This window comes from Elephantulus edwardii, unplaced genomic scaffold (assembly GCF_000299155.1).
Source record: "Elephantulus edwardii isolate Elephantulus edwardi_28Jun2011 unplaced genomic scaffold, EleEdw1.0 scaffold00120, whole genome shotgun sequence".
Taxonomy (NCBI): Eukaryota; Metazoa; Chordata; class Mammalia; order Macroscelidea; family Macroscelididae; genus Elephantulus; species Elephantulus edwardii.
Genome location: NW_006399870.1, coordinates 3,054,505 through 3,073,379, shown reverse-complemented (window position 1 = coordinate 3,073,379; position 18,875 = coordinate 3,054,505). Strand labels below are relative to the sequence as shown.

The 18,875-nt window shown below is 39.9% G+C and overlaps 1 protein-coding gene across 1 annotated transcript in view; it reads right to left on the bottom strand.

Annotated features, from left to right (window-relative positions):
• Positions 1-144: 144 nt before the first annotated feature.
• STT3A (STT3A, subunit of the oligosaccharyltransferase complex (catalytic)) overlaps positions 145-18,875 on the bottom strand; it is a 25,336-nt gene continuing 6,605 nt past the window's right edge. Inside the window, exons 3-17 of the mRNA XM_006892812.1 lie at positions 17,091-17,212; positions 16,347-16,492; positions 15,314-15,404; positions 14,095-14,201; positions 12,765-12,929; positions 11,279-11,459; positions 10,307-10,462; positions 8,909-9,000; positions 7,061-7,216; positions 6,622-6,810; positions 4,946-5,062; positions 4,716-4,818; positions 3,389-3,577; positions 994-1,109; positions 145-419 (exon numbers count right to left, since the gene is read on the bottom strand). Coding sequence (XP_006892874.1) covers positions 381-419; positions 994-1,109; positions 3,389-3,577; positions 4,716-4,818; positions 4,946-5,062; positions 6,622-6,810; positions 7,061-7,216; positions 8,909-9,000; positions 10,307-10,462; positions 11,279-11,459; positions 12,765-12,929; positions 14,095-14,201; positions 15,314-15,404; positions 16,347-16,492; positions 17,091-17,212 — 1,969 coding nt within the window. The 3' untranslated portion in view covers positions 145-380. The remainder of the gene's footprint in view (positions 420-993; positions 1,110-3,388; positions 3,578-4,715; positions 4,819-4,945; positions 5,063-6,621; positions 6,811-7,060; positions 7,217-8,908; positions 9,001-10,306; positions 10,463-11,278; positions 11,460-12,764; positions 12,930-14,094; positions 14,202-15,313; positions 15,405-16,346; positions 16,493-17,090; positions 17,213-18,875) is intronic.

Below are 18,875 nucleotides of genomic sequence, written 5' to 3'. Positions count from 1 at the left end.
CTAGTCTTGCTGATTTGAAAGCGAGAATGCCTCCTTGTCACAGTTAAGGTGCTAAAAGCATGGGAGTCACCTTTCCCTCTTAACAGCTCGGCAGTAACTTTCAGCTTCAAGTCACCAAAAGTCAAAACAAATAAGGCACATTTTAAAAAAATCCCCCCTTTAATTGACCAAAGTAAAGCCATGACATTTCATTTGGTAACCTGCTCAGAATTATAAAAATCATTTCATTTGGCCCAGCCTATTGCCCAGGGCAATACTTTCAGACAATTTTAATCACATCGTGCTCTATTCTTATAAACTGCATGTAAAAAAAAATCTTCAGCATCTTAAATACGACGTGGTCAGTGCGAAACATATCACAGCTAGATGTGACGTGACATTTATGTCCTCGATAAGCCTCGATTATCCAAGTCCTTAACCTGCAAAATAAAGATGTCAGGTTACCATCTGCAATCTGGTTAGTTTAAGAAAGCTTCTCTACCAAGTTATGGACATCGAAAGGGGAAAAACTTATATTGGCTGCTTGCTTTGGCTTCATGATTAAACTAGCACTGAGTTAATGAGTTACTTCACTTAGCATTTTGGAGCACCTCTGTACTCCAAATGGACCAAGAAGTCTCCATCTTCTCTTGCAATCCATTAGTCTGTCTAATGCAATGCAGTAGTCTGTCTATGGGATAAACTCAGTGAAAGAGAAAATGTAGCTTAAAAACATCAACACACGCTCCCTTCTACCCCCTAAGCCTAAGCAGACTGAACCAGATGCAAAAATATCATTGTAGCAATGTTAGAATGATGGCAAAATGGGACATCAACTAGACGAGTAATATGACACAAAAACAGTGGGATTTTAGCTGAGTTACAAGCTTCTTTCCATGCACAGGTGACATGAGACACGTCCCTATTTGAGAAGTACAGGCCCATTCTTCAAGCTCTCAAAACCACTGCGCAATGATGACAGCTGCTTGCTGAGACGGTACAGCGTCCACTCACCTTGTATATCCTGACCAACCAGTGCTCTGTGGTATACGCTTCCTCCAGGACATCAAGTTCAAAGTCTTTATTCCCAATCTCGGCATTTCGGACACGGTCAAAGCCTGGGGGACGCTCTAGAGGTGGGAAGAAAGAAATGATCCATCTTTATAAAGTGCTGATTTCCTAGGGGGGATGCTAAATTGTATCAGTACTTAATTAAATGGATTTCTAGCCCTCGGAGAACATTTTGGGTCTAGAGGAGGGCACACAAGAGAGGACATCACATAGGAACGGCAAATTAAGTCTTAGCCTAACTGTCCTCTCCAAGATGACCCCTGGTATGGTCCATGGAGTGACTGCCATCCAGAGGGCTCTACAGCACACCAGTAACCCTTGCATAGACCAGAGGTCAAAGGCCCACACCCACTCCAGAAATTCTCCTTAGTACACAACTGAGGACAGAAGGAAAAATTTAATATTATCAAATTACTCTCAATGTAGAAATGAAAAGTACTTTGTCTCTTACAGCCACTTCATCACATTCCCCTTTACAATGCCCTTTACTGAGAGGAAATGAAAAACAGTGGTTAAAACAAAGAATCGACAACCTTTTTAACAAATGGTGCTGGCAAAATTGGAAAACTACCTGTAGAAAACTCAAGCAAGATCCACACCTCACTCCATACACAAAAAACAACTCAAAATGGATCGTGGACCTAGGACTAAAACCAAGGACTATATATTTCATTTAAAAAAAGCTTGGAAGAACTCTAGAAATCCTAATCCACAACATAAACAGTCTTCCAAGCATCATAAAAAATCTGTAACAATGAGAGGATAATATGGATGAATGGAACCTTCTAAGAATCAAATCCCTATGCACATCTAAAAATTTCTCCAACAGAGTAAAAAGGGAAGCCACAGACTGGGAAAAAATATTTGGTAATGATATGTCAGATAAGAGACTTATAACTAGAATTTATTACTTGAGCACCACAACAAGATAAAGGTAAATAACCCAACTGAAAAATGGGCACAGGATATGAACAGACACTTCACCAAAGAAGACATTCAGATGGTGACCAAACACATGAAAAAATGTTCAAAATCCCTAGCTCTAAGAGAGATGCAAATCAAAGCAACTATGAAATATCATCTCACCCCTGTAAGAATAGCAAAATTTAACAGAGGAGCAAACAACAAATGCTGCCAAGGTTGAGGAGAAACTGGAACCCTTATTCACTGTTGGTGGGAGTGTAAAATGGTGCAACCACTATGGAAGGCTGTATGGCACTTTCTTAAAAAGTTGTATATAGAAATGCCATTTGACCCAGAAATTGCCCTACTGGGAATATACCCTAAAGAAACCAGAACTGCCACCCAGGCAGATATATGCACACCCATGTTTATTGCAGCTTTGTTTACAACAGCAAAGAGTTGGAAACAACCTAAGTGTCCTTCAACAAATGAATGGATAGAGAAGCTCTGGTATATTCACATAATTTAATACTATGCTGCACTGAAAAACAAGAAACACATGAAATATTATTCAAAATGGGTGGTCCTGGAGGACATCATGCTGAGTGAAATATCTCAGTCACAAAAGCACAAATACTGCATAGTGCCACTTTTGTAAAATGGGACTTACCTCAGGGTTGGGATGAGACTGAGAAAAATTGGCTAAATTATGTATGCTGCATTGAAACAGATAAAGGAGAGAAGAGTTTGAAAGCGATATATGATTGAGTATTATGGTTATGACAAGAGTCCAGAATGAAGGTTACATAGTGGAGATTGTATACAAATGAAAGAATTTTTCTTTTACTTTTCAAAAAGAATGAACTGCTGGGGAGTGGTGGGCAGGGAGAAATAGGCAACAATGAATGAATGGAAATCCAAAATCTCTGTAAACATTCATTAAAATTAATAAAATAAAAAAATAAAATAAATTTTTTTTTAAAAACCCAAAGAATCAGAAGTTAGGCTCTCTGAGTTTGATTACGGACTCTGCCATAAATGATGTAACTTCGGAAGTTACTGAACTATTTCCTCAGGTATAAAGAAACAGTAACAGTACTTGCTTTCATGTGAAGACAAATTCAGTCAGTAAATATTAAATCTCTATTCACTATACTCTGGTGGCCTAGTGGATAGATAGTTGCTCTCCCAACCCAAAGGCGTGTAGTTTGAATCCATCAACTGTTCTAAGGGAAAAGATGGGCAATCTCCTCCCGTGTGATTTATTGCCTCTGCAAACCCACTGTGGGGTGAGTAAGCTATTGACTTGGTTCTGACTAGACTGCAGTAAGCTGAGAGATATATCCGACCCCAGCAGTGGCCGATATAGGGAAGCACACTATGTAACTATTCACTAGCACTGTTTTTGTTACTGGTGTTACTGGGAATCACTCACTGGCTTCGGTGTAGACCTGTCCAAAGCGGTAGTAACACATCTTGTACATGAGGCAGTTGAGCAGCACTGGAGAACCTTCTCGGTCGACACGGAATTCTCCAGTTGGCGTGTAGTAGTCATGCTCCTTGATGTGCTTGCCGGTGTCTGTGCTGCCTCCAATCCGGACCATCCACAGAAACTTATTAATATCTAGGGATAAAAAGAAGCTGCTCACTGAACTGTATACTTAAAATTTATTGATTTGGTGAATGTCCTGCTGTGTCCATTCTCAATGGCAACCACAAAAAAACCCTGCTGCAAATGGACAGCACGCCAGGTTGCTGAAGAACTGGCCTCTGCTCTCATAGAATACAGCCTAGAAAATCAGTCTCAGCAGATTGTGTAGAAGGAGTTTCAACAAAAGAAGTCATTTAGACTAGAACTGTAAATTCTTATGAAAAAACAACTCATAAAGAGAAGATGCAAACAGTATGTGATCAGTGTCACTGACTTTTACATAAAGAACCTGGTGAATGGATGTATGCTCTTCTGGGTCAGTCTCAATAACAAAATAAAACTAATTCTTAAAAAACACAAACCAACAAAAACTGGGTAAGTTCTGCCACGAGACCATAATGAGTTAAAAGCAATTCAACAGAATATAAAATCTTAAAAAAGTTGCTCTCATTTATAAATATACTAAAACCCACTGAATTTTAACTTTAAATGCATGAATTATATTAAGAAAGTAATTTTTTAAAATGTAAAGTCCAACCCTCTGAAGCCCAGTTCTACTCTGACATCCACAGAGTCACCATGAATTAGAATGAACCAACAAAAATTGGTTAAGTTTCAGTTAAAAAAAAATAGCCCTCACTGACAACTCATCACCAATGAGTAGGAACAGACTCATCACTGACCCTCTAGCAGGTTGTCAGAGGCTAGAAGTCGCACGGGACAAGACTATCCATCTTTTTCCCTTGGTGCAGCTGGCAGACTCAAACTGCCTGCCTCTGGGTTGGCAGCACAACTCCTTACAACTAACTGTCAAATCATCAGCTGGACAACATGGCTCTTACGTACTCAACTTGAAAACTGGTATCCAAAGTTTAAAAAACTGCCTAATTTTCTTCAAAAATAGGATGAGGTCTTTGAAAAGTTTCTAACGTTGTAGCCTTCCTATCTAAAGAAAACAAAGCTTTCAACTTAAAATAAATAAACAGAGCACTTCAAACATTCTCCACTAAGAAAGTATCTTAATGTTAACAAAAGACGGGAAAATTATGAGATTCACCTAATTTTCTTAGAGTCTATGCCCTTCAATTAGTCATGGTATCAAGTACATTACCATCAGACGAATACCCGGTGAGGCCTCCAAAAATAACCAGCACATAGCTGACATCCAGCTCCCTCATAATCTCATAGGCTTTTTCTTCTGTGGATGCCATTGCCTAAAAAAAATAAGTACATGTTTCTCAGAGCAAAGTCTCAGGTCATACAGTCCCCTCATGGGATATTTAGACTCTACCTTATACTCCAAACACTTAAAAAAAAAAAATCTAAAATACTTCACCTTACCTGCCCTACTCGAGAAATATGTGTATTATTCCAAGTGTTGTTGTCCACTAAAATTGTCCGATTAGCCATAGCTGTAATCTGGTAACCATAATCCCACCATGACATGACCTTTGCATCCTGAAAGAATGAAAAATGGAAGTAAGTGACAACACAGCCACACAAATGCAAGAGGAAAGGAAGGGCATTTGTGAGGTAACAGGAAATCTTCTTTTACAAAAAGTAATACATGGCTAACTAAAAACAGGCCATTTCATTCAAACCCACATTTATACACAATCAGTGAATAGGGCTGATAGAAAGAGGATTGATGCCTTTGAGCTGTGGACTGCTAGGAGAACAAACAGGTTTGTCCTGGAGAGGGTGAAGCCAGAGTGTTCCCTGGAGTCAAGGATTCTGAAGCTTCGTCTGACATATTTTGGACATGTTGCAAGGAGGGACTGGTCCTTGGAAAGGGACATCATGTTTGGCAGAGTGGAGGGGAAGTGAAGGAGAGGAAGACCTTTGGTGAGATGGATCGATTCTGTGACTGGAGCAGTGGGAATAAGTGCGTTTGAGATGGCTAGGTTGGCACAGGATAGAACAGCATTTAGAGCTCTTGTACATAGGGTCGCTATGAGTTGCAAGCGACTCGATGGCACATAACAACAACAACAACATGAAATGTCAGGGTCAATAGACAATCCAACATTCCCAATACTTTCATTCACGCTATCTCCATATCAACAAACAAAATCGGGTAAGTAGTATGTCGTAATGGACTATGCAGGATTTCCAAATAAACAATCTGATGTCATTAGATCACTGAAATCAATTATAAGGACATGGAGAAAACACAAATTAAATAATACAACGAGCAAGGAAGGACTAAGATTGTTAAAGTTTGGCTCCATAAGATCTGATTTAAAGTGCTATTGGAAAAAAAAAAATTAAAGTGCTACTGGAATAAAAGGAGCCCTGATGGCACAATGGTTAAGCATCCAACTATTCCCCAAACGGCTGGCAGTGTGCACCCACTGGTGGCTCTGCTCTAAAGGAGATTACAGCCTTGTAACCCTGTGGGGCTGTCCCGCTGCATCACACAGGCTATGAGGCAAAATCACCTCTGACCCCTAACAACATTTCCAACAGCTACTGTAGAAGAAAGCTAGTCATTTCAAATCCTCAAAAGGTATAAAGTAAAATGTTAACATTTATTACCATAAGGTGAGTTCTCTTTTTCTTGCTTCTGATTTATTGTTTTCATACAGTGCATTACCTACCAGTAATTTTTTACCTTCTCTGAGCAAGACTTTTGAGAATTTTAAGGAAGTGAAGGTGGCGTCGTCTACAGGGAGCTGTGCTAACCCACACTTTTCCTGTGGTTCGAATCTACCAGAAAAAGGCAGGCAGTCCCCTCTCGTTACAATTTACAGCCTTGGAAATCTTTACAGAAGGGCTCTAACTGTTGATGTTTTTGCTAGTAGCAAAAAGCAAGGATTGTGCCATCCTTCAGAGTAAGATCATTACCAATGAAATCCCTGAACTCAAGACTAGCTATAGGATCTTTAAGTTTTCTAAAATGCACATTTACAGTTCCAACTTATCCACATTTCCCAAACACCGAAGAGGTATATGACTCACTATAACATCAAAGGTCTTCCCAGTTCCCCTCATTCCTACCCGTCCCAAATCTTCACCTCTGGAGTATTGTGACGAAGCCAATAGTACGCTTCTCTGAAGTCATCAAAAATGATCCTACTGCCATCCCCACCCCTGGCAGACAGCACGATGGAGGGAGATGAATAGGCCTCACTGGTCACCCAGGTTGAATGAAAGGTGTAGGTGACGAGAAAGAAAGCCATGACCAAGATCATTCCACTTGCTACCTACACATGGAAATAAGAATTGTGTGTGAGTCAAACTAGATTTATACAACACAGGACAGTTTCTCACCCAGTCAATAATACAGATTAATCAAAGCAAACCAGGGTCTGTGTATAATTAAGACATTTATACCCACTCTCCACTTTCCCATCCAAAAAGGCATATATATACTGTTGTGTACACAGGTACATTCATAAGCATAAACACACAAAAGAACATCACAAACCATTCTCAACACTGCTTCAATCTCACCTCATTCTTAATAGGGTACGTCGAATCCTGCTGCTTCTTGCTCTTCTTGTCTGGACGGCTTATGTCCAGGTTCTTCATGTATGTAGACAGCACCTGAGAGACTCCAATACCAGAAAGAATGCACATAACAGGTGCCAACACTAACATCAGGCGGACCTGAAACAGACAGCAGCAGGACCTTACAAATTACAGACTGCAACTTACGAGCAGATCACACACATCAAAGGCTTTTCAAACAGCATGATTTTTCAATATAATACAGTAACACATTATTAAACTTGATACAAAAAGCAGTAGATGTATGTATATTTAAAACTATCAGTTATATATGTATATGTAGCTTGAGTAATGATGGAAAATATATTGTTTAGCTATGACTTAAGATCAAAATCATAGTTTGTGCTCATTACTAAACTTAGCTGCCCACCAGTGGATACCAGCCCATGGCACCCTGACCATAAAGCTGTACTCCATAAAAGTTTTCAATGTAATTTTTTAAGTTAATGGCCAGGCATTTCCTCTGACATCTCCATCTGGTAACCTTGTGTTTAACCATTTGAACCATGTAGGATTCCAATGTCTTACTGTTCTTGTTGTTAGGTGCCGCTGAGGCATAAACAACTCATAACCACTTGATGAACAAAGACCTGAACACTTGCATAACTTTCATTGTTCTTCCATGTTCATAGTTTCTGGAGGCAAGCTATTTTGGAAGTGGATGCCATTTCTGCTTCCAAGCTTGTTTTAATCGGGAAGCTTCACCAAACACTGTCCACCATGGGTAACCATGATCGCATATGACACATTAGTGTCACAATGTTTAGCATCACAGCAACCTTGAGTTATCTCTATACAGCAATGCACAGACCAGTGCTATGCCACTTAAAAGAATGTTTGACCAAAAAAAATTAAAACCAAGCCTAAGAGCCAGAGATTAGGTCAACAGAGCTCTATGTTGTTGTTGCCATTGAGTCACAGACGACTCATAGCAACCCTATGAATGAAAGACCTGAATACTTGCATAACTTTCATCGTTTCTCCACGTTCATAGTTTCAAGAGGCAAGCTATTTTGGAAGTAGATGCCACTCCTGCTTCCAAGCTTGTTTAATTGGGGAGCTCCACCAAACACCGTCCACCATTGGTAACCATTATCGCATTTGACACATCAGTGTCACAGTGTTTAGCATTACAGCAAACTCAAGTTATCTGTCTAGCAAATGAACATATAACTACTACAACATAAAAATTCCTCTTGTCTCTTAATAATCTGGTGCTGAGTAATCTTTCCAGAACTTCAAGGAAAAAATTTCCCTTTTTTAAGACATTCAACAAGAAAGGGAAATAACTTACATAGGTAACATTCCTCAACAAAGTGCAAAAAAGCAAGGATCTGGAAGCTCCATCTGACATACTATGGACATGCTGCAAGGAGGGACCAATCCCTGGAAAGGGATGTGATGCTTGGGAGGTTGGAAGGACAGCACAGGAGAAGAAAACCCTTGATGAGATGGATTGATTCAGTGACTGGTGTAATGGGGCTAGGTGTGTCAGAGACAGTGCGATTGGCACAGGATAGAGCAGGGTTTAGGGTTTTTGTACATCGGTGACTCTACAGCACATAACAGCAACAACAGTATCACAAGGTTATGAATCCAAGAGAGTCAGACACCACAATCAGAATGTACCTTTCTGGGAAAGATCCCTGTAGCTTTAAAACTCAGCCTCTCAAAAGCTCAGAGGGAAGCATTCACACCTCCATCAGAACTTTCTAAATCATGGCAAGCAGAGGGGAAAAGCCCCTCAGAATTAAGGGTGAAAAACCTTGCTAAGATTGGGGCATTCCTCACCATTACAGCCGAAAAGTACATGCTGGTCACACCGTACATGATGATAAAAATCCGGGCATCTGACAGGTTGCTAAAGCAGTAATAGAGGCCAACTACAAAAGAGGGAAGGAGAAGTAAGCAGCTGAAACCTACTAGGGCAAGTGTCTTCACTATATGTCTGATGGTTCCACAAATTTACCCCAGAAATTCCACTTCATGGAATTATCCTGAAAAATCAATTGTAGACATTTGCAAAGATCTAGATTCTAAGATGTTTACTACAGCATGCTTTGAAAAAAAAAAAGGGAAAAAATTTAGAAATAAATTGTCTGACCATAAGGAGCTAATTAAATTTACAAAATGGAGCATATATTAAAATACTGCTGTGTGAGACTATACAACATTTGCTCCCCTCTTTACCTATGTCAATTCTAAAAAAATAAAAAAAATAAAAAATTATTACTACAAAGCAACACTAATTAAGAGAAAAATTATGAACATTTTAAATAAAGTGTAAAAAAACCCCTCTATGCTTTCATTTTTTCACTCATTAAATAGCTCAACTTATTGCTGTTGAGCTGGAACTCACTCATAGCTTAGCCTGCAGTTGGTTTCCAAGGCTGTAAATAACATGACAGGAGGCTGTCCATTCTCTTCCCTCAGAGCAGCCAGAAAATTCAAACCAGCAGAGATGCCACCTTTGCATGAGCAGAGCAGCTCATCACCCTACGCAGGGATTAGGTCACAGAGCTCCCTATTAAATAACTAATGACTACAATTAAAAATGTGGCTACAGATGGCTGGTAAAATCATCTGCAAATTTTATCTTTTCCACATATATGTAGGTTTTGCAATAAAGAGATAATTTTTACAATTATTATTTTAAAAGAGAAAAAGAACACTACCACTGCTAAGTTCCAAAATCAGAATTTTAAATTTCTGGACTGGCTAGAAGATAACTTATAGTGTTATATTCTAGTGACTATAAATTGCAATAGCTTTACAATTTATAATCAGCCATGATTTTGTTGTGTGCTATATAGTCAGAACTGACCCATAGCTGACCCTCCACCAAGTTTTCAGAGGCAATTAATCACATGAGAGGAGACTGCCCATCCTTCTCCCTTGGAGTTGCTGGTGAATTCAAACCATGTGCCTTTGGGATTGTAGCGCAGTTTCTTATCACTAAGCTACCAGAGGATCTTACCAGCCACAGTAACATAAAAACAATCAGCCATAAATACTAGAAACGTAAAATTAATGACAAACTATGATAGGTTTCTGACTTCTCTTTTTCAAGTATCAGGAAGCATGCTTCACCATCCTTGCACCGAATGGACAAACACATGAATGAGAGCAGCAGACATATCTTGAACGAAATTGTGATTATTACAAAGGAGGCCATATCAGAACGCAGACCTGGAAACATGAAGACAAGGAGCTGCAGGTCAAAATAGTATGAGGACCAAGTGGTGGGCTGATGCTCGGACACAGAAGCAATGATGGGAATGTTGTTTTTAGCATAAGAAGGATCCAGCAGTGAGTAGAAACGCCCCGTCCAGGGAGATATTTTTCCTGCCAACAAAGAGACAACACATATGTCACAAACAATAGAGTAACAAGTGAACATCTAATCCTAACAAATCACAGCCTTTCCATTTTAAGAAGATTCTCTGTGATAGGAGGACTAAGTTTTGGTTTCAAAAAGTCATCAATACTCAGAGTTTCACTCCTTCTTTTAAGTGTGAAAGTGTATTGGTAGAGTCAGCAGAATGAAGTTAGACTATATGTAAAACCCTGACGAATGGAAGCAGACACACTTCCTGGCGAGGCTGTAAATGAAAGCCAGTAATGAGTCCAAGGCCAAACCTAGCACTAAGTCAACTAGATCTGCCAGTATTATTCTAATTAATCAATATAGAGATTTAGGCAAAATTAAGGCAACCTTTGATCAGTGCAACTGGCAAAAAATGGAGATGATATAACATGTCAACTAAATAGCCCTGGCTTAGTGGACAATGGAATGCACGAACAAGATGTTGTAAAATACAGCAAAAATGTAAGACTTCTCACTCTACCAACAGCCAAAGGGGGCAGGGAGAGGGGCAAAAGGAGGGAAAAATCAGGAGAGCAAGAGAAAAATTCCCTCAGCAGGTGGAGTACTTCTGAGATTTAAGAGCTACTCTGAAAAGACACTGTCTGCTAGGCTGCCTCCAAATGGGTAGGGAAAGGTTCAAATTTAACATGAAGAAGTGAAATTATGCATGCTTGGAATGAAACAAAACAGAATGAAAACATGTTTCTTCAGTTAAAAGTTATCCAGTCTTTTTTGAGCTTATTCTCTGTCTGTACTCATTTGTTTTTAATAACAAAAACTGTGAGGCTTCCTACCTGTGAGCATGAGGAGGGTACCCACGGTGAGGAGGACAAAGCCTACGAGGGAGATGACACTCCGGAAAAGCACTTCAAACTGTTGTGGATTCAACTTGCTGCGCAGGTAATCCACAAAGGCATGGATCTGGCAGAGACCAAAGACTCCAAAGGCTGCCATGTGCTCAGATGAAAGAACAGGCTACAGGTGAAAGCGTATGTACAGAAAAATGTTGAGGGAATAAAAGTGATCCAGTCCACACCTGAATTGTCCTTACTTACTTAGTTCAGACCAAAGGGTCAAGAAAATCTAAGGCCACTAAGACATCAAGACTAATTCTAAGGTCACTAAGCCATCTACCTCGAGCAAGACTTCATTTACGTGCCACACCTTCCAAAGATTGTCTGTCATCCCCCAAACCAGATAATGAATGATCATCAGATCTCTGACCTTTGCTTAAGCTATTTCCTTAACCTGGATTACAACTTCCCCAAAATATCCATTCACTGAAGACCATCTCATAATTTGCCAAACTGGCATCAATCACTCACTCCTCTATGCCCCACGGCATGTTCTACCTCTTCAACCACGTTCAGTCCTTCTTTACCTTAGAATACAGGACTTCATCAACTGCAATGGACATCACATCACCAGCCGGGAATAAGGAAAGCTTTTAAAACAGACTGCTGAGCCCTGTATCGAGTATTTCTGGAATTTTCATCTCTAAAAATTTCCCCGATGATCATGCTGCTGGCCCAGGAGGTACATTTTCAGACTCATGACACTACAGACTACATTCTTTAGTTGGCTTCATCTATTTCTTCCCCTTAACAAGACTGTAATTTCCTTAAAATATATTTTTAAGGCTTTTTCAAACATTGCAGTGCTTAGGAAAGCACATATAGTAGATAATTAGTAAATATTTGCTCATCTCTGAATACTGGTTCTACTATCAGGAGAATTTTACATGAAAATTAAAGCATACCACATTACTCTCTGCTCTGCTGCCTGATAACCCTATGGGGTTGTGTGGTTAAAAAAGTTCAGGCTTTGATTCTTCAAGGGCTTGTACCGAACCTCAATAATACATTTAGGAGTTACAACATCAAAAACTTGAAATAATTTTGATCTATCAAAGTAAACAAAATATTCATCCTCTTCTTACAAACTTTAGAGTTATTAAATTCAAATTTCATAGAGCAAATAGCAACATTCCTGGGGCAGAGTTAACAGCCAATGATTCCCCTGCTTAATTTAATGCATGTAGCTGAAAATAAAACCTGATAGTAAGGTTTATTCTTTTTATCAGAATCCAAAATAAATCAGTCTGGTCGCAACTGTTAGTTAAGGAAAACTATGAGTTAAAACCTTCACTCTGAACAAATTCTGATGTACACTTTTCCCAGAGTAAGCCCATTTTAACATGTTGATGTATTTGTTTTCAAGAATAAAATTACATGGGTAGAAAAAAAAAAACAAAAAACCTTCACTCTGTTTAGGGCTCACCTGAAAACCCACAAAGGAAATCTGCATGGAAAGGATGGTGCCCAGGCAGTACACAGTGCAGTAGGCCACATAGATGCGGTGGGAGAAGCGCCCTGTGAGCATCAGCACCAGGACGTGAAGAGGGATCAGGTTGATCAGGAACACATAGCCTCCCCATGAAGAGACCTGTGACAGGAAAGGACAGGACTGTGTAGCAGTGCTCTTCCGGACCACTGCCACTACACCCGGGGCTGTCACCTGTGACTATAAAATTATATCCTCCACAGTTAGGACAAACGTTCTTTATTTCAAATGGCTACAGGAGCTTAAATAAGTGACTTTATTGAGAAAAACCACAGTCCCCATCACTATCATTCCTTATTCCTGTTGACTACTAACATTATCATGATCACATAAAAAGAGCCCTCCAGCCTGAGGTTAGTTAGACTAGATGGCAGTCTACTCTGAAAGTCACACAAAACACTTGACAGAAGTGAGCTGATATATACAGGCAAAGAAGAAGGGGCAAGTTTATTCATGCCAGAATACAGTGAGCTAACCAATAATTTACTCATTAGAAACACAGTATTTAATACATCATTTCTGGCTTGTTAGAGATACTGGACATCCATGTTTTTCTTAGGTTAGGCTCTATGTGGGGACAGAAACAATAAAGATTTTTAGCCTCCAGTTTAAAAATTAAAAATTTAAACAGGATGGTGATTGGCTCCACAGTCAACAACACTCTTGGCACCAGCAGCCAAGAAATCAAGAGACAAACTGCATGGGGAAAAGTCAGCTGTGAGGGACCTCTCAAAAGTACTGAAGAGCAATGACATCACGCTGGAGACTAAAGTGTGCCTGATCTGGGCTTGCTATGCATCAGAGTTGGACAGTGACTAGAAATGATAGAAAGAGAATTGATGCCTTTTGAGCTGTGGTGCTGCAGAAGAATGTTGAATATAACATGGACTGCTAGGAGAACAAAAGGTTTGTCCTGGAGAGGGTGAAGCCAGAATGCTACTTGGAGTCAAGGATCCTGAAGCTTCGTATGACATACTTTGGGCATGTTGCAAGGAGGGACTGACTAGTCTTTGGAGAGGGACATCGTGTTTGGGAGCGTGGAAGTGCGGCGCAGGAGAGGAAGACCCTCAAGGAGATGGACTCTGTGATGAGTGTGTCAGAGACGGCGAGGTTGGCACAGGATAGAGCAGTGTTTAGGGCTCTTGTACATAGGGGTAGCTATGAGTTGCAAGCAACTTGATGACACAAAACAACAGCAACTTCCAATTTACATCAGGGTATCTACCAGAACTCAGGCCTATAACTCCTAGGAGAGAGTGAAAGTTACCATGTAGAAATAAGCGAGGGCACACTTGGCCGCCCAATAGATGGAACCAGTCTTGACTGCCTTGATCCACATGTAGTAGGTGAGCAACATGCAAAAGATGGCAATTCCTGTGGAAAGAACACGGGCATGTTCAAGAAGAGGCCATACTGACATGGTAGCCAGTGACATTCCACTGGACTAGACTGAATTTCACCTTAGAGCTATTACCTATTCATGGTGTAATTTTAAGCATATTATTTTGTCTGTCTCAGATCCATACAAAGAAAGCAATCATTCTTTCCTGTCAAACAGGCCATCCTTCCTGGCACTGCATCGTCACCAGGTGGCAGTGACTGCAGTGTTGGGGACCGAGGCTGGCAGTGAGGATGCAGGGCTGTTATAAAGAAAATGTAACTAACGCATGAAAAGCACTTACATCAGTGCCCGACATAGAATAAGGATTTAGTAAGTGCGGGCCATTATTATCATCATTTTCCAAGCATTAAACTTCCTCACTAGTGTAGCCATAAAGATACTGCCTACTATCATGCACCACCCTGTTCTCCACATCTTAACACAATTCAGCCTTCACACTATGAATGGCCTTCTCCTCAGTATCTGCCTATTAAAGTCTCAACTTCACAGACTCCTACAGAGTCTTCTTTGACCCGAAAACCTACATTAGCCTCTCCTTTTACATTTCCAAATTCATACTTCCATTATGGTCCATACTACAATCTGTTAGTATTTGTGTAGGTATGTATTTATCTTCCTTAATATATTCTAAGACAACATAATTGTACTCATTAACTACTTCTGTACCAGTTAATATGGTCTTGTCAATAATATTCAAGAAATATATATGCTGAGTTCAAAATAAGTCAATTAAAAAAAAAGACAGTAAGTCATTATAGTTTTTTAAACATTCATTGCTCTTATTTAGAAAAATAAATTCTAAGAAAAAATAAATTATTTCTCATGCTAAAACAATAGTGTTATTCAACACTAAAAATTAACTCCTATTTCTATGGGTCTAGAAATGAACCAAAGCTCTGTTACGTTACCAGTTACCATTCTAAAGGGAATGACAGGAAGAGAATATAATATTTATCTAAGTCTCTTCTCATTTTTATTCTCCTCTTCCAGACATTATTGCTAAACACGTCTGAACCAAAATTTCAGAGCACTGCATGTAGCTCAACTGGGTAGCAAAGTGAACATATCTCTTTCAAAGTCTTACCTTCATTGTCATAAGAACCAGCCACAGAGCGAGAGATATATCCAGGAACTACAGCAATCATTGCAGCAGCAAGAAGCCCAGCCCCCGCATCCTATAAGAAATATACCTCTAAGAGGGCAGTGTAAAGAATCCAACTAGTCTATTCTGTTCTCTGTTCTGGGCCCAGAGTACAGTCCAACCATTTCCAAGGTAGATGTGAGATGACTAGGAAGGTTTATAGCACACAAGAGATTAAAATTTCACAACCAGCATTCCATGACACCAAATCTGAAATTCCACACACATATGTGGATGATAAATTATGTAAGTTGCCAAGTATCAGAAACTGCCCCCTAGAATGAATGTTCAGCTGTCAGTGTCCCCAGACTGATCAAGCCCCTTACCTAGCAATACCAGGATACCCAGTCACCCTCTAAAATTCATGCCAGGACAGTCAAAGAATGGTCTGAGCTGAAAAGCTGACACTATTACAGGCAATCTGTGAGATCAGGAGAGAGAAGCAACAAGAGATACCCCCACATTCCAAGAGAGCAGGGATGTTCCTTTGGCTAAGGGCAGGATGAAAGGGCCTTCACACTAAAGTCAGGCTTCCCAAAACGTCCTAAGAGCTTATCACCTCTTAGGTCACTTCTAATGACACATAAAGAACAGCATCCAAGAAAATAGACTCAGCATTCTGAGTCCCTTGTACTACATGGCTGGGTGTTTGAGGAATTTTAAAGTGAGAGTTTAAAAAGAAAAACAAAGAAACAAAAGCAAAATTGTACTTCTGATAAAGAAAAGAACTAACACTATTGTTTCCTGATTTCCCCCCTCCTTCCCTTAGATTCTGAGGACTTCAAATCTAAACCTCACATTTACATTGTAAATGTGTATTTAGACAGGAATGAAAAATAAATCCAGTCACCATGCCCTGCAAAAGGTGCCTTTAGCAAGTCTCCTACCCTTTTCAAGGTTCTCCATCCCCCTTCCTTCAGCATCTTAGGTTAAATAACATTAATTCTCAAGCCTTCTGTCACCCCAAATCCTTCACCTTGAGCTCTCTCGTGAGGTGGTACGTGACGATGGTGGTGAAGGAGGAGAAGAGAGGGGCCAGGAACACACAGACATTCCGAATGTCGATGGTGATGTGGAAAAAATGAAGTACATGGTAGATTGCAGCAGAAGTGATCATTAAGCCTGTAATAGGAAAAGAAACTCCATTAGGCTATCCTACTAAGATGAAGAACTTAAAAGACAGTTAAGACAGTGAATCAAATTATCAGGCAAATGACTGCATAAGTCTGGACAAAGCAACAAAAACACTAACAGCCAATGCTGAGACAAACAAGGTTTTCTCCTGAGGACTCAATTCCCACTGCCCCCCTCATGTTCTCCTATCTGTATGCGACCCACTCTGAGGAATCTGTGTTGCTGTTGGTTGTTATCAAGTCAATTTCTATTCCTGACAACTCTTCTAATGAAGATAAAGTGACAAATACCTCAAAATGAAACTAAAGGAATAAAAAAAAATATTAATTATAAATGAAAATTTGTTTCAATACTGTATGTATATATACACTTTAATATTTTTTAAAAATCCTCTTCCCCTGGCGAGCTCTGGTGGCCTAGTGGCAAGAAGCTGCACTGCAATCTCAGAGGTACACGGTTCGAATACACCAGATGCTCTGTTGGAGAAGGAGGAACAATCTCCTCCTGTATCAGTCAGATCTGATTTGATGGTACACACAAAAAATAATGAAATAAAATAAAATTTAAAAAATCCTCTTCCCCTCACCTGGGTAAATTGTTCCTCCAATGATTCGTCCTAAAGGGTACCAGGCTCGGTCATCAAACCAGTTATGGAATTTATAAAACCCCTCCTCAGCCAAGAACCGGGTAGTCCGATAATTAAAATACCTACAGCAAAAAAGAAAAAGGTCTGTTTCCTCTGCATACTCAAATATTAGCAATCATTTACAGAATTCGACTTCTCACGCTATATCAGAAAGGAACTCAGCTTCTAAAAGTATTATTCTATTAAGTCAGTTTGACACCAAAAAATCAGGGCAGCTTTAAAAATAACTTTACATTAACTTTCGGATGGCAGCCCATCAGGATCAGATGGCAGCCCATCAGGATACAAACTAAGTCACCAGGGCTCCTGTGATAGATGACGCAAACTTGTTTGCTAAAAGTGAAGAGGACACAAAGCACTTACTGAAGATCAAAAACCAGCACCTTCAATCTAGATTAAGACTTCAATATAAATTAAAACCTCTCACCTCTCATAACTAGACCAATAAGCAGTATTATGATAAATGGACAAAGACTGAAGCTGTCGAGGATTTCCTTTTTCCCGAGGAAATATCCACAGAAACAGTAGTCAAGACATGAAGTAACAGTATACAGGATCAATCTGTTGCCATGGACCTCTCTTGATGAGCAAGGATGTCACTTGAAACACTAAGAGGAACCTGACTCAAGACGTGAACTTTCAATCATCTCGTATTCATGTGAAAACTGGACAATGAACAAGGAAGATAAGTTAACTGATGCCTTTGAACTGTAGTGTTGACCAACAATACTAAAAATACCATGTGAACTGCCAAATGAGTCTTCGAGGAGGTATAGAGTGCTCCTTGAAAGCAAGAATGCTGAGAGTTGGCCTCCCATACTCTGGGCATATTATCAGCAGACGTCAGGCCCCTGATGCAGGTGAAAGGCATCATGCTCAACAAAGGACACATAACCAACAGTGACTACGTGGCTGAGGACCAGCAGAGGCAGTGAGGATGGTGCAGGGCCAGGCTGGATTACTGTGCTCAGGGTCACAGTGAATTGGAGCCAACCTGATGGTACTTAACAACAATAACAATTCTTTTATGTATGTATGTATGTATTTATTTTTTATTATTAATTTCAATGAAAATTTACAGACTTTGGATTTACATTCATTCATTGTTGCACTTTTCTCCCCTCCCAACCCTTCCCCGGCCCTAGTATACTACCCTCTTGAAAAAGTAAAAGAAAAATTCTTTCATTATTCTACAATCCCTCCCCCCAGGTCCACTCCACTATGCAGCCTTCGCTCTGGAATCTGTCATGACAAAAAAAATACCTAATCACATATCCCTTTTAAACAGTTTTCTCCCTCATCTGTTTCAATGCAATATACATTACTGAACCCATCTTTCTCAGTCTCCCCCCAATCCCGAGGTCAGTCCTGTTTTACAACAGTGGCACCATGCAGTATTTGTCCTTTTGTGACTGAGATACTTCACTCAATGTAATGTCCTCCAGGGTCACCCATTTTGAATAATATTGGCATGACTTCCTTGATTTTCAATGCAGCGTAGTATTCCACTGTGTGAATATACCACAGCTTCTCTATCCATTCGTTTTTTGATGGGCACGTAGGTTGTTTCCAACTCTTTGCTAGTGTGAACAAAGCCGCAACAAACATGGGTGTGCATATATGTGTTTGGATGTCAGTTATGGTCTCTTTGGGGTATATTCCCAGTAGTGGAATTGCTGGGTCAAATGATATCTCTATTTGCAACTTTTTGAGAAAGCACCATAC